At 29.5% G+C, this 16,558-nt stretch overlaps 1 protein-coding gene across 4 annotated transcripts in view; it reads right to left on the minus strand.

The window, feature by feature from the left end:
• The window catches only part of Sap47 (Synapse-associated protein 47kD), a 239,340-nt gene that overhangs the window by 156,236 nt on the left and 66,546 nt on the right, over window positions 1-16,558 (minus strand). For all 4 annotated transcript variants that reach the window (XM_075371806.1, XM_075371808.1, XM_075371805.1 and 1 more), the window contains exon 4: window positions 6,249-6,370. In XM_075371806.1, the coding sequence (XP_075227921.1) occupies window positions 6,249-6,370 (122 nt within the window). The remainder of the gene's footprint in view (window positions 1-6,248; window positions 6,371-16,558) is intronic.

The raw sequence follows: 16,558 nt of genomic DNA on the forward strand, positions 1-16,558 counted from the left end.
AAATGTAAATTTTTAATGATGACATAAAAAAGTTATTAAGTATGACGTAACATAAGTTGTTGAATATAAAATATGATGCCCCATAAGCGCACGGGTTCACACTTTTACATAAAAACTAATTTATAAAGAAATGTTTTGAATAGTAATTCATCATTATACAAAGGTAACTGGCAAGAAAAAAATGTACAAAATCTAACACGAAAGGTACACTACTGCAAGAACAAAAAATATAAGGATGCTGTACATTAAGATGGACCTGGAAGGGGAAGAAGGTAATGAAAATAGGAGGAAAAGTGAGACTGGGGAGGGAATGGTACATGCTACTAGTACAGAGCGCACCCCACAAGCCACATCTGATCAATAATCCTCTCTTTAACATGTCAAGAGTAAGTGGGGGAGAAAAGCAGAGTAAGGTGGTCGAACTGTACACCATACCACACGGACGGAAAAGCTCACTAGCTCAGTGCTGCAGCTACATGTTTCTCCATTCCCTAACTGAAATTCAACTCTAAATCAGCTTCCACTTGTTGCCTACTTCAGCAACTTGTTCCTCCACAATATGTTCATATATATATATATATACACATACATATACCACATGTTACCACAGGTTTTATTTTTGTACCCTATTTATCCATTTTTGTCAGGTTTTTACGAGTTTAAGAGCGGAGGTATTTGGCAGGATTTTTATATTAAGACCCTTCCTGATACTGATCTACAACAGGGTTCTAGCAGCATTTAGTATAAATGAACAGTTGCTTTCCATTTACTTTCATTTCATCATTTAATTGGTTTCATCCATTGTTTTTTTTTTTAATCTCTCAATCCCAAAATATTAACATCCTACATTGTCTATTACATGGACCTAGTTCTTCTTATAACAAGATTCTCTCATCAAATTTTCTCTTTTCCAATCCATAAATTCCTTTTCAAACTTAATCGTACCTGTAATTTTTTTAAACTTTTCCATAATTCTTCAAAGGGGTTTGACATTCTTTTCTTACAGTCCATGTTTCACAAGAATAAAGCACTATCAAATAGGTATTTTAAAAAATTTATTTTTTATTCCTATAAATATTTTTGATCTAGCAGATTTCTTTAAAAAAAAAAAATTTCCCCTTGTTTGTGTTATTCGGCTTTTGACATCTGTTTTACTTTTTCCATCAACAGCAATTTTCCTGTTTAAATAAGAAAACTGATTTTTTGGGTTTTTTGTATGTTCTCTTATTTTAAAAGCAAATACCTAATAAACCACAATTTTATTTCATTACCTTTCTTTTATTATTTTTTTTATTTTTAATCTAAAAATAGTGAATCCATAGTTCTTTTACTTAGTTTTCTTTTCTGCCAAAAGAAAAAAAAAATCAATAAATATTTCCACTTTATTTTCTTTCTTTGAATTTTTATTCTGGTGTCAAATTTTCCTTTTACTTTTTTTATAGAAATTAAAAAAACAACAACAAAGATAAACTGAATGTGTTTTATACTTCTTCCTTCGTTTTCTACTCTAACATTTACCTTATTCTCATACAAATTCTAAATAGCTATATTTTATTATTCAATGCTACCTTACTACACTACTCCGATTCTATCTCCTATTTTCAATACTATTTTATTCTGTTCTATACTACCCTGCACTTTTTCATATCTTCTTGAAGTCTAAAAATGTCATAATTAAAAAAGCCAGAATTTTCTTCAATCTAGCTTCTAAAATTAATCTGTGAGCCAGCCTCAATAAAATGCAAAAAAACATTAATCTGTAAAAAATCTGGCAATAAACACTTTCCATAATTTTACAGAAAGTTTAAAGCACAACAGACAGACTTATTATCTGCAGTCTATAATAATGGGCTTCGTCCCTTCTCCTTACAAAAATCAAAGTATATTAAAATTTAATAACCAGTGTATCAGCCCGATAAAAATGCATATAGCTTCTTCAAAGAGTTACTGGCAAATATTAATTAATTAGAAGCCAAATGAGAAGGGAAATTAGCTCAGAAAAGGAAGTAAAAAGAGAAACGCATAAAAATACAAGAAAAAACAAAATCATATTTAATTAACTTTAACTAATTTATTTATTTTTATTTCTAACCTTATTCTTTGCCAAATAGCTAATTTTGATAATTATTCTTTTTATTTTGTAGAGATTAATTTTTTTCAAATAACAGGGAGAATTTTTTTAAATGCAAAATAATTGTTGCCTACATAGGCAATTTGGAGACATTTTTTTATCATCATTGATCAGTATTGAATTATTAGAATAGAAATGGATTCTATTCTAATAACTGTATTATTCTAATAATATATCTTATATTATTATCTTAATATATCTTATTCTAATAATTGAGTGTATAATGTACACTCTACATTCTACATTATTTCAAAAATGTATTTTCACATAAAATTTCATGAAACTTAATATAAAAACATAAAGAAGTAATACTTGGTCCTACATTTTAGAAAACATTACCTCAACCTTGTTAGCTGATTTTTCATCATTTCTCTGCATTCCGTAATCTTATTTCCATCAGAATGCAGTAAAAATTATAATACTTATTTCCACATTCCAGAAAACCTTAGCTAACAATCAGCATATGTCATTTTTCTATACTCTAAAATACTAAAAGTATTTTATCACACTTCAGGTTTCATACCCACATATCCTTGCAAACAGGTTTTTCCTGTGCGTGAGAAAATTCTTTTCTATGCCTATCAAAATTAGTTCTCCTGTATATGTTAATAGTATATATATATATATATATATATATATATATATATATATATATATATACTATTAACATATATATGTGTGTGTGTGTGTGTGTGTGTTTAATTCATTATTTCACTACAGAAACAGATGCATATTATTCTGTGGCTTTTTATTTTCTTTCTTTCAGCCGAGACATATACAAGAGACAATAGTCAGACAGCTTTTTGAAAAGTAATGATGTTCAATATACAACCAGTTTCTGTGATGTATGGAATAAAGGTGTTGCATGCAGAGGTGAATGTCACCTGCATTTTGTTGGACTTGGGACGCGAATATGCATAACCATGAAATAGGCATCACAAAACCACTTTATGGTTCACTTCCCTAATAAGCCTGGCAAGGGATGCTTGTTATTCTTAAGTAACGTGATTTTTGTGAGGGTGACGTGTCAGGCCACAAAATTGTACAAAATATATATTTTCCAAAACTGCACTAAAAAATTATACATTTTAACTAGTCTTTAAATTCTGATTATTAGAAATTAATCCCAAATTAAAACTAATATCAAACAACTAGTCTATTTTTAATTTTTGGCCATTTTCTAAAAAATGAAATTTAAAGAACAATTATTGAAAAATTTTATTTTTTTAGTTTTTAGTACAAAGTTTTTTTTTGTAACAACTACAGAAATAATGTTTGATTTATGACAAGAAGAAAAATAAGAATGGATATATTCTTTGGTGACTATTTATTTACATTATCAGAATCTATATTATGAAGATTTTTATTACATTTCTCCCATAAAATGAGGGGTTAACTTATACGTGGAATCGACTTACATTTGGATTCAACCAGGCTTTTAAGTTATTTTGTAGTTTATTTTCATTTCTACATTTATGATGGAGAAATTAATAGTTTATATTTATAGTAATAACTTCCTTCAATTATTATTATTACCTATTAATATTAATAGAAGTACTTTATGAATGAAAAACGTTGGATGGATGAGTCTTTGGTCAAAGACTGGCATAAAACGATCTGGCCCAGAAACTTAGGTCTTAGAAGACGGCGATAAATATTAATATTACACGCATTCAGGAGTCATTTGACTGAAAATGTAAAGTAAAAAATTAAAAACTAAACACAGATTTAGTTATAATATGTGGTGGTATGACTTCACAGTTACAAGTTTGGATGTAGTTGTGAACATGCCTTTTAAAGATAATCTTAAAAAAATTATAATTGTTGGATATGAAGCAACAGTCATCAGCTAACTCCTACTGGAAAAATAAATAACCCTCCTGCGAGCTTATTGTGTGAGTGGATTAAGTTATGGAATTCAAAAACCCAAATAGCATTAGACAAGGATTTAAAAAATGCTGCATTAGAAAAATTAAAGTAGATGGAAGTGAAGATATTCTGTGAGAGGAAGAATCAAATAATGAAATCAACTTTTTATTTTCAAACGGCAAAAGTGATGATAGTAAGAGACAATTCAAGTGTTTGTGTGTTCTGAGTGATTTTTTGTGAAGTCGTAAAATTTTTAATGCCATTTTTTTTAATGAAAATGTAGAAAAACAATTTAAATAAAAATCTAAAAATTGCAATCATTATTATTTCTTTTAAATATTTCTTACTAATTTTTCTTTAAAAATTTTATATTTTTTAAAATTTTTATTATGATTCTATTTAGAAATAAAATTTCAGCTAGTATGAATAATATTACAAAGCAGTATTAAGAAATACTAATATAATAGTATAATAAGGTATTGATGGTTTTATGTAATTACACGTAAAAGATTTTTTTAAATTTATTTCTTGTTTGTGATAAAAATTTATTTAGTGGAAAAAAATTTATTTTCTGAAAATTAAATTCAAAAACCTATACTCAACCTAGGTCAACCTATACTCTGGGTCGTTGTATATTCAAGCTCATGTAGTAGCAATTTATTCTCTACAATTCACGACTTAACTTTTTATTTTTGTATCTAACCGATCCAAATATTTAAAATAAAATTATGCAGCTGTCAAAACAATAATTACGGTAATAAAAAAGTATAATTAATAAATAATTATGGTGCAGAAAAACATAATTTTTAAAAAATCCCTCTTTAAGAAAAATATGTCATTTACACCAAAATAAATGGGAAAACAGTCACAAAATAAGTTTGCACTCAACACAATAGCCTAAAGGAGAACAGAAATCAGGTCATTTATGAGCCAATAATTCATTTTTAAATATTGTGCAAGATCAATGTTTTAACAGTGAAGTAAACATAAATTAATTCAAACAATTTTCATCTTTTACCTAAGAAAAAATGGTCTATACTATCTACCACTACAAATCTTTTAAAATAATTTCATAGATTATTTACTAAAAAAAGATAATTTCAAAATTAATATTTTTTTCAATTAAAAATATTTCATATTATTAATTAAAACTTTAAACAGATCAATCGCAGGGACTTCACACTAATACCTCATCAAGACCATTTCATTCAAAAAAATAAAAAATAGACTAAAATAATTACTGCAAAAAAATGGTGAAGTCATACAAACGCTATGTTAAACACCTTGACCTCATAGACTAAACGGCACAGCCTCAAGACTACCTAGTATAAAAACATATGATATGGACACCATATGACTTCCTTGTAGGCGAATTAAATTACATATACACACTTTTTGCTACACTTATTTCATTTAAAAGTGAGATATGATTGTCCAATTCTCTAATAAAGAATTTTTTAATTTTTTTTCATATTTCTTTTTTGTTATTGAATTATTATTTATTGTAAAGATTATTTTACAATCGGAGATTAATAATTATTAATAAATCAATATTATTAAATTAAAAAAAAGAAAAGTTAAAAAACAGGAGTTAAAGTTGGATTTGAACAGATGTGCCTTCCCCTTGTAAGGTCCAAATATTTCATTAATTAAAATTGTATTTGACTATAACTCTGGAACCGATGAAAATAAATACCCCTTACGATATACTGCTGAAAAGAGCTCTCAATGAGGGCTTATTACTGCAATTAAGAAAAAGTCCAAAATCCCCAAAAAAATTGATTTTGGGTTATTTTGGACACTTTTGGTTCAGTGGATTGCAATCAAAAGGGGAGGTGCACAACAAGATGTTACGACAGACCTAAATCCAAAATTTCAACATCCTACAGCTAATTGTTTTTTCGATATGCAAGATACATATATACATCACGCCGAAACAATCAAAATGGATTCAGAGATGACCAAAATGGATATTTCCATTGAAATCTGAAAATCGAGATTTTTTGCGATCACAATACTTCCTTTACTTTGAGCAAGGAAGTAAAAAATTTTTTCTTTGCAAACTAGATCCTTTGTTTGAAATTATAATTTACTGAGGTTATACTAAAAATTATAAAAAATAATATGTTTTCAAAAAGGAAAGAAGCAGAAGAGATCCAACTGAGATAATAAAAACATAAAAGTACCAGATCACGATGCAACAAGTTAATATAATTAATTACTAAAAACACTAATTTAAAAAACTTACGTTTTCTTCAACAGTTTTCTTGATTTTGGCGCTAGCTTCAGTAACAGTCTTCCCAGCTTTATTGACAGCAGAGAAAAAGAATCCACCTATGGACTTTGCACCTTGTAATGCTTTAGTTGTAACTGGAAAAAAAAATATTGACTCTCATTAATTATTATTCATACATATAAATACTAATAATAAGAGAAGTACATAAATCAATATTTACTTCTATTGAAGCATATCATTATTAAACAGATCTCTCTTTGCTGTTATCAATCCACAGATTGGTTTGCAGCAAGTCTCCAAAGACTTTTATCCTGTGCTTTCATCTCACTCTTTGATAGTTCGACCAGCTAATGTCATACATTATTTATTTTATGAGTTCCAGCTTGCATCCTCCTCTACGGTTCTTTTCCTCTATCATTCCTTGGATACAATTTATGGCTGCTTGTCGTGTATTAAAATGCAGCCGACTAACACATCTCTTCTTTTAATGTTTTCTAGAACAACCATCTTTCACTTGTCCTTATAAAAATATCTCTTCATTTAATCTTCTATCTGTCGATCTACTTTCCAGCATTAGTCTATTTAAATTCAAAAGATTCCAGTTTTCTTTTCTGTGGTTCTCAGATAGAACAATGTTTGCTTCCGTATACTACTATCCAGAAAATACACGTTTTAAGAAATTACTTTCTTATCATAAGACAAATGATACTGGAACAATGTAAAATATTCTTTTTGTTAAAAGCATGTTTTCACTTTGTGAAATTTCTTGATTATTATCTATTTTTGAATAGATATAAAGATATTATTCTGCTTCAGTTAAACAAAACTTTTCAAGAAAGTTACTCAAGAAACTAAATGCTAATATAATTATGTTTTGAAAAAACCTCTCAAACAATAAAAATTAAGGCGAACAGAATAACTCCAAAGGTTTATACACACACGTGAGTGCGTGCATACACATACAAAGAAAGAGAGTTACCAAATTTTTAGGACCCTTTAACAATTCTTCAACAGTTAAAACAAATTAGATTTAGCAAATGCTACTACCTGAAAACAGTCTATTTTTTGGTATGAGACACACATACATCATACTCAAAATGGAAAAAGCAGGATTGTAATAAATCATTTTAAAGGGAATTGAAAATGAAAACTTTTGATACAAATAATTTCTGGTTATGAGACCCCTAACCAAAGTGGCAGACATGTAATATTTTTACATTTAGTTTCAAAAGCACAGTGCATTTAAAATAGTGCCAAAAAGTATATCATTTTGGGGTAGGAACAATTGCAGTATATTTTTTTAAATATTTCACTGTTGAGCAGTTATTTAAGAGTTACTTATAATGATGCCACCTTTTCTATTTAACATTTTTGAATTGCTTTCCATAGGGGAATAAGCGGGTATGGTGGATTTATACCAAGAAACTAATCATTCAAGGTAGGAAAATCTTCTAAACTTCATGTTTCTTTTTTTGAAGTTGAAACATTATTTAGGGGGTTCCCATAATTGATTATAGTGAAATACTATATGGAGTGTGTGGTAGTGGAATATGGACAATAAGGAAGAAAAGAGACAGGATTGAGGCTTTTGATACATGGATATGAAGAGGATGGACAAAATATGATGGATGGATAAAACTGAGGGATGATGAAGCAATAAACAGCATTAAAAGAGAAAGAGTACTTGTCCATGAAGTACACAAAAGAAAAAGAAGCCGGTTAGGATCGGAGGAAGTGGTATCTTGACACCTGCATCAGAAAGATTAGTAAAAGGAGAATGGAGGTGAAGAAGAAGTAGGATTAAGTGAGCAGATAAGGTGAAGATTGGAAACTACGATGAAGGAGAAGGCATGGGAGAGAAATGGATGGAGGTAGCAGTGTTATAAATGACCTTGCTGCCAGGCAGAACATCAGTTCATGAAGACATTTTATTGACACTCTGCATAAACAGAGCATCTCGTGAGGAAATGGAAAGAATTTAAGGGCACATTCTACAAATGAGAATAAAGAAAAAGGTTTATATAAACAAACGGCCAGAAATGCTTCATTTTACCAATAGCTTGCAAAACACTGTGCCTGATTTCTGTACAAAGATAAAAAAAAATAATCATATCAAAATTCTTTGAAATTAAATTGAATAAATAGAACTGTATCACCAGAATTTTTTTACGAACTTTTGTAAAACACAATACAGTGGTGTTGAAAAACACAAGTTTGATGTATAATCACTTCATTAAATGGCCAGTAAGCAAATAAAATTTTTACAGAATCTAATTCTGATAGAATTTATGTTAAGTAAGTCATGAATTTGCGTCAAGTGAAAAAGGTGATGAGTTTAAGAAATTTAACTTTTATTACAAACACAACGAACTGAAATATGGGAGAATAATACCATACTATAATTTATAAGAATAATTTCAATAAGGAAAATATCTACAAACAAAATCGATTATTAAGAAAAAAAAGTGACAGTTCAATGCACTATTTCTTAAATTGTGTTATGTCAAAAATATTAAGAAACATAATTTCAAAAATGAAGAATACACAGATATAATTTTTGTTTACACGTACTGTAATGGAAATGCACTTGCTGCGCTTCAAGAATATCACGAAATATTCCTTAATGGGAATCCAAATCTGAAAAATGTTGCTTCAGTATTTCAAGGTTTACACATACCCAGTTTTTATTGTCAATTCATGTACATCCACGTTAAATAAATATATGTAAGTGTGAATATTTTATTTGAAATAACAAATTACCAGAACATATATTGTTATTATAATAGTGACAGTCATAATTAGATACAGTGCAAGTCACTGCAAATTAATCGATGTAACTTTTGGAATACACTACATTGGCTGCTGGTGTGAGGAGAAGTCATAGAGTGATGTTAAGAGTAGTGGAGGGGATGCCACAGTGCACTACTAACCCGCCTTCAGATTTTACATACACTATAAATGTAATCAAGGTTTCTTTTGCTAGCTGTGTAAGGATAAATATGTTGAATAAAATTGTATATGTAATTTTCAATTGGCAATAAATAAATAAATAGATTTTAACAGATCTTGGAATGTGGTTATAACAGAAAAATGTGTCCCATAACTTCTCTCATGAACAAAAAGAAAACTCACTGCAATTGCAAATATGTACTAATAGTGATCCAAATTTTATGAAAAAAATAACAACAAGAGATGAAACATGGATCAATAGTTATGAACCTGAGCAAAGACAGTCGTCAAGTTTGAAAAATTCCAAGTTCCAAGTTCTCCGCAGCAAAAGAAAGCCAGATGACCATGATACAATGTGTAGGTCTGATAGTCTTTTTTGATTGTCAAGGCACAATTCATCACGAGTATGCTCCTCAAGCATAAACAGTCAATAAAGAACTCTACATAACTGTTTTGTCAGCTAAGATACGCTGTTCAATGCAAGAGACCATAACTTTGGGAAGATGGAGATTATGGAATTCATTACAACAAAGCTCCAACCTGTAAATCACAACTTATCCATAGATTTTAGGCAAAACGGGATCAAACTTCACTAGGCTCCTTAATTATCAGACATGGCTTCAGTGATTTTTGGCTCTTTTCTACGCTTAAAATTCTTCTTAAAGGAAAAAGATTTGTAGACAGAGAAGAAAGCAAAAGAGTCGCAACAAGAGGACTTATAGTTCTCGCTAAAAAAACTTTGAAAAATGCTTCGACAATGTAAACATTGCTGGGATAACTGTGATGCATCAGAAGGGGCCTATTTTGAAGGGGACAAGTCATTGAACCAAATAGGTTTAGTATTTTTGTTTTTATAAGCAAAGATTGGATAGTTTCTGACCTCCTCTCAAGCATATATACATAAATATAGTACAACCAGCGCTCTCTCTCTCTCTATATATATATATATATATATATGTATATATGTGAGCATAAGACATATGTTGGTTTATTCAAATTAAAAAAATTTGATTTCAATGAACAGAATTGTACATGATATGCTGTAATGTTTTATGAGTACATAAACGCGGTCATTAAGTCGATCACTGGTAAAGTAAAAAAAAGAGATAAAACATAGAATTTATTTCATTAAAAAGAAGAAAGAAAAATAAAGTTATAAAATATCAAATAATTTAAATTAATAGTTCATTTTCTTTAGTATCAATTTTTATAGTCATTAAATATTTTTTAACACTTGCAATACACAGTATATTTTATGATGTAATAAAGAAAAGTAATACAAAAAAACAATAGAAAATTCAAATTGAAGATGACAATTGATTAAAACAATATTTTAAAGTGAAAAAATGCACAGGGTGATCATTTGAAAAGTTACCACATTTATTATTTGATAGCTATCAGTGGCATTGTATTTCTATTTACAGACATGAATATCTTTCTCAAGCAGAATTTTAAAATTATTTTTTAAGGGGTGGAGCCCACCCCTCTCTGCTATACCTATCCCAACTTAAAGATCTTAAATGGCAATGATAACATTTGATTACATTACTTGACAACCCGAAAAGAAAAACAATGAATTTTGGTGAAAATAAAATAAAAATCTGCTCACCCTTTGCTTGGTAAGTGCGAAAAACCATTTGCAGTAGTACTTTTTTAAATTTTAGTCGAACAAAAATAACTATAGAATTACGTGACATAACTTCTTAAATAATTTGAAATAATCACAATCTGTGGATTAAAACTGTGAAAATTATTTTAAAATTAACCAACATAAAATTTTGCCCTTAAATGTTTTCAAAATTTTCAGGGTTGAAAACTTTTTTTTAATGAGATGTACAGCTTGTCACACCTCATTATAAAGCCCTTTGAATGACAAGTAATTTGGTACAAATAAAAATTGGTATGTTGGTATTGAAGTTGTGGATAAAAATGTGTTTTTTTTTACATTATATTAATACCTTTTTTAGGTTATGTTGGGATACAGTGTTACTAAATTGATAGTGTTACTGTATTTTAATAAAGTGAAAATAGAACCATAAGAAACCCCAATTTTAAGGGTAATTTTACAAATTAAGCTCTGAGGATTTGTTAATATATTTCCCAAAATTTCAACCATAGTTAATTCAACTAAAACCTTTTGCACTGCACGTTTGTTATTCATGACCAATTTCCATTTCTTGGAATATTTTTAAAAGTGTGAAAAATTTTATATAGATTCTGTTCATTAAACGCTTGGGAAGTTCCAGGATATATATTTTGATCTCCGCATGTAAAAATTAGTTCAGTCCTTTCTTCCAGATAGTCATTTTAGCAAGACAAATTTACAAAAGAAAAAATGAAAGGCCACATGGTAGAACAATAATTCAAACCAAAAGCTAATTTTAACTAAAGACAACAACAGTTTAAATAAAATATGAAGATGAATTAAATACAATGAATACTTTTTGCCACTAATTTGCCACTAAACTAGTTGATAGATGGTTGGAATATATTGAAGAGTTATATGGAGGAAATGAATTAGAAAATGTTGTTATAGAGGGAGAAGAGGAAGTTGAGGAGGATGAAATGGGAAAAACAATACTGAGATCTGAATTTAAGAGAGCATTAAAAGATTTAAATGGCAGAAAGGCTCCTGGAATAGACGGAATACCTGTAGAATTACTGCGCAGTGCTGGTGAGGAAGCGATTGATAGATTATACAAACTGGTGTGTAATATTTATGAAAAAGGGGAATTTCCGTCAGACTTCAAAAAAAGTGTTATAGTAATGATACCAAAGAAAGCAGGGGCAGATAAATATGAAGAATACAGAACAATTAGTTTAACTAGTCATGTATCAAAAATCTTAACTAGAATTCTATACAGAAGAATTGAGAGGAGAGTGGAAGAAGTGGAATTGGAGAAGACCAATTTGGTTTCAGGAAAAGTATAGGGACAAGGGAAGCAATTTTAGGCCTCAGATTAATAGTAGAAGGAGGATTAAAGAAAAACAAGCCAACATACTTGGCGTTTGTAGACCTAGAAAAGGCATTCGATAACGTAGACTGGAATAAAATGTTCAGCATTTAAAAAAAATTAGGGTTCAAATACAGAGATAGAAGAACAACTGCTAACATGTACAGAAACCAAACAGCAACAGTAAAAAATGAAGAACATAAGAAAGAAGCCGTAATAAGAAAGGGAGTCCGACAAGGATATTCCCTATCTCCGTTACTTTTTAATCTTTACATGGAAAACTAGCAGTTAATGATGTTAAAGAACAATTTAGATTCGGAGTAACAGTACAAGGTGAAAAGATAAAGATGCTACGATTTGCTAATGATATACTAATTCTAGCCGAGAGTAAAAAGGATTTAGAAGAAACAATGAACGGCATAGATGAAGTCCTAAGCAAGAACTATCGCATGAAAATAAACAAGAACAATGGGAAGTAGAATTACTAAAGATGGACGAAGCAGGAGCGTTATAAAATGCCGAATAGCACAAGCTAAACGAGCCTTCAGTAAGAAATATAATTTGTTTACATCAAAAATTAATTTAAATGTCAGGAAAAGATTTTTGAAAGTGTATGTTTGGAGTGTCGCTTTATATGGAAGTGAAACTTGGACGATCAGAGTATCTGAGAAGAAAAGATTAGAAGCTTTTGAAATGCGGTGCTATAGGAGAATGTTAAAAATCAGATGGGTGGATAAAGTGACAAATGAAGAGGTATTGCGGCAAATAGATGAAGAAAGAAGCATTTGGAAAAATATAGTTAAAAGAAGAGACAGACTTATAGGCCACATATTAAGGCATCCTGGAATAGTCGCTTTAATATTGGAAGGACAGGTAGAAGGGAAAAATTGTGTAGGCAGGCCACGTTTGGAGTATGTAAAACAAATTGTTGGGGATGTAGGATGTAGAGGGTATACTGAAATGAAACGACTAGCACTAGATAGGGAATCTTGGAGAGCTGCATCAAACCAGTCAAATGACTGAAGACAAAAAAAGCCACTAATTACATACGTATGAAAGAAAACAATTTGCAAAAATTTACCATAGAAACTAAGGTTTCAATAATTGACAGAAAATTATAATGTGTTATAACAAGCAAACACCAACAATGGAATTTTTAGCTTTTTAAAATTGTAGAGTGCAGTTGCCAACTTTTGAACTCAAAATATCCAATTGTTAATTGAATTAAATTTAATTTTTTGCAATGTAACAATGGAAGCTCCACTTCATCAATGATGGTATAGTCATTAGAATTTAAGCATTAATTATTTTTTTATTAAAAATTATTCATTCATGAATTCGTTTTAATTTAATTATTAAGTTTATCAAATTTCAACATGTTGCCAGCAAAGATGTAGGTACCTTATAATTGGCTTGTCGAATGTTTAATTTATGTATAATGCTGTGTTTATTGTTTATGTCAATGCTGGAGAAATGTAAAACCCATATTTTTTTAAGAAGAAAGGGCAATTTCAGACCTAATGCTTTAGGTCAGTAACACTGTATCCCAACACAACCTAAAAAAAATCCAAACATAATCTAAAAAAAAAAAAACACATTTTTAATTATAACTTCAACATCAGAAAACCAATTTTTTTTATTTGCATCAAATTACTTGTCATTCAAAGGGCTTTCCAATGAGGTGTCACAAGCTATACGTCTCAATTAAAAAAAATACATTTTCAACCCTTGAAAATTTTGATAACATCTAAGGGTGAAATTTTATGTTGTAATTTTTAAAATAATTTTTACATTTTTAATCCACAGATTATGATTATTTCAAATGGTTTAAGAAGTTATATCATGTAATTTTATGGTTATTTTTGTTGGATTGAAATTTAAAAAAAGTAGTAACGAAATGGTTTTTCGCACCTACCGAGTAAAGGGGTGGGTGGGTTTTAATTTTCTTTTCACCAAAATTCACTTTTTCTTCAGTTTGTCAAGTAATTTAATCAAATGTTACCATTGCCATTTAAGATTTTTAGTTTGAGTAGGTGTAGCGAAAAGAGTGGGTTCCATCCCTTTGAAAATAATTTTAAAAAAGTTCCCCATGAGAGTAGCATATATGTCTGTAAACAGAAATACGATGCAACTGATAGCTGTTGAATAATAAATGTGGTAACTTTTCATATGATCCCCTGTATACAAATTAGTAATATATTTTGCAGACACATAGTGGTACAATCAAGTACACGTATATTTATAAAGAACTATGTTAAGTTCTACTAAATGTTATTTACAAATGATATAAGGAAATGCTGAAAGTTTACTTTATAGATGAAGAGATAAGGGCCTCTATTTTATTATTAAATCTATGTATAAAAATGATCAAAAATAGTAGTAATACTTTCTTTTAAATATTGCTTTAGAGGATGAGATGAATGACAATTTTTGTAGCATGTGAAAATGCTATGCCTGACCAGGATTCAAACCCAGGATCTCCAGAAGTCAATGCAACTAGTAATACTTGCATTGACCTCATGCAATACTTGACTGTAAATAACTCACGGCCAAAAGCAGTGTAAGATGGAAACTGTTGTAGCAGATGAAAGTTGGAGAAGTCTCAAGGAAGGTTGGTAAATCACTCAGGGTAAAATTGAAAATTTAAATATAAGTAAAGGATATTGTTATTTACACTCCATTCATAATGGCTGAAAGCTGAGTGGAAGATAAATAGCCGGCAGAAAGTCTCAATTTTTCAGAAAATTTTGAGGAAATTTATACCAGAAAATCTTGTTTGCCGACTCATATGTGCAATGTTAAGTGTATAGGCTCATATGCAAAAAGGCAGAAAAAAATCTTTAGTTTTCTCTATAAAAACTTCAATTGAAAGTGACCGGAACACAGTTTTCTAACGACCTCAATAATATCTTGGAAATTTCTTAATGAAAATCCTTAGGTTATGTCCGCCAGTGTAGATATAACTATTTTGTTTATGTCTAAGCCCATTTTCCAAAGGGTGGACACCAAAATGGAAGATAATAGTTGAAAAAGATTTGTGTAAAAAATAAATAAATATAACGTTTAATACCAGTTAGAATGTAAGCGACAACATTACGCCTTTATATTATTTTTTTTTTACTTTCAGGGTTAATCAAATATTATTGTCAATTCAAAAAAATTATTTTACTTTTTCAATGTTTTTCTATATAATTAAATCAACGGATTAATTTTTATAATCTCATTGAAACAAAAATGGTTTAGAAGTCATGCCATCAGATCAAAAATAATTTCACATGTTCTTAATGAAACCGGGTTAAAAAAAGTGAAGATGTTACTTCAGATTTATAAAAAAATAAAATCAGTCAGACTTCAACTAGCTTAAAGAAATTTATATCTGTTATACAAGATAAAATGAATCCTTTTGATTGTACTGAGATGGACGATGACTTACTGTATAATATTGCAACAGAATGATCTGTTTCAAATGAAGTAGCTGATTTTCTTTTGAGTGCAGAAGAAAAAGGCAATGAGTTGAAGGAAAAATTTCAGAATGCAGTGAATCTGATTTTTGGTTTGAAGACAGTATATATCTCATAATAAAATTTTTAATTCCGTCTTGTGTAACTGGAAGAAAATTATAATCATGAATAACAAAGTGCAAGAAATGTGGTTGCAAAAAGATTTACTTGGACATTTGCTTACAATTGCAATGCAGCAAAATATTTACCTTGAAAAGATTTTAATATATCCCTTAACTCCCATTCAACAATCTTTTTGTAATTTAGATGGTATGATTCATAATACAAAAAAATCTAAATTGATGAAATGTTTAAAGCTTGTAAGTAGCCGAGTTTTAATACCTTATATAATAATAGTACATGGGTTTTATATGTTACATTCTATGTAAGATATTCCTCAAACATTTGGAAATACTTTTAAGAAAATACTGCAAACCATCACTAATAGTTCATCCAAAATTCACATTTGACTGATACGTTCCATCTTCTATTAAAGATTACAAGCGTTCACAAAGAGGAAGCTCTTCATCTGATCATTGACTTCATCGTTTTCAGGGAAACTCAATCGAGGCCACAGATTGTTCCAAGCAATTGGCAATAGTAAATTTAAAAATGCATTAATTAATTTTATAATGAATCACTCGATAAACCAACATCTTGTTGAAAATATTAAAGATAAAACTATTTCTGTGAATTTTGATGTTATTCATCACATTAGACAAATGGCGGACGTCATCTCGGTGATGCACAAACTTAGAAGAATTGCTCAGAAAGACAATGAGTTGTTGGGCCATCAAATGTATATGGTGTACCGAGGCGTCTTCAAAAGCATGACCTCATATGGTGACCTCATATGCGGCACCCATTTGTCCATTCCAACCTATACAGTGCATAGGTTGGATATGAATAGAGCACTTGT

This window comes from Lycorma delicatula, chromosome 7 (genome assembly GCF_047948215.1).
Source record: "Lycorma delicatula isolate Av1 chromosome 7, ASM4794821v1, whole genome shotgun sequence".
Classification (NCBI taxonomy): domain Eukaryota; kingdom Metazoa; phylum Arthropoda; class Insecta; order Hemiptera; family Fulgoridae; genus Lycorma; species Lycorma delicatula.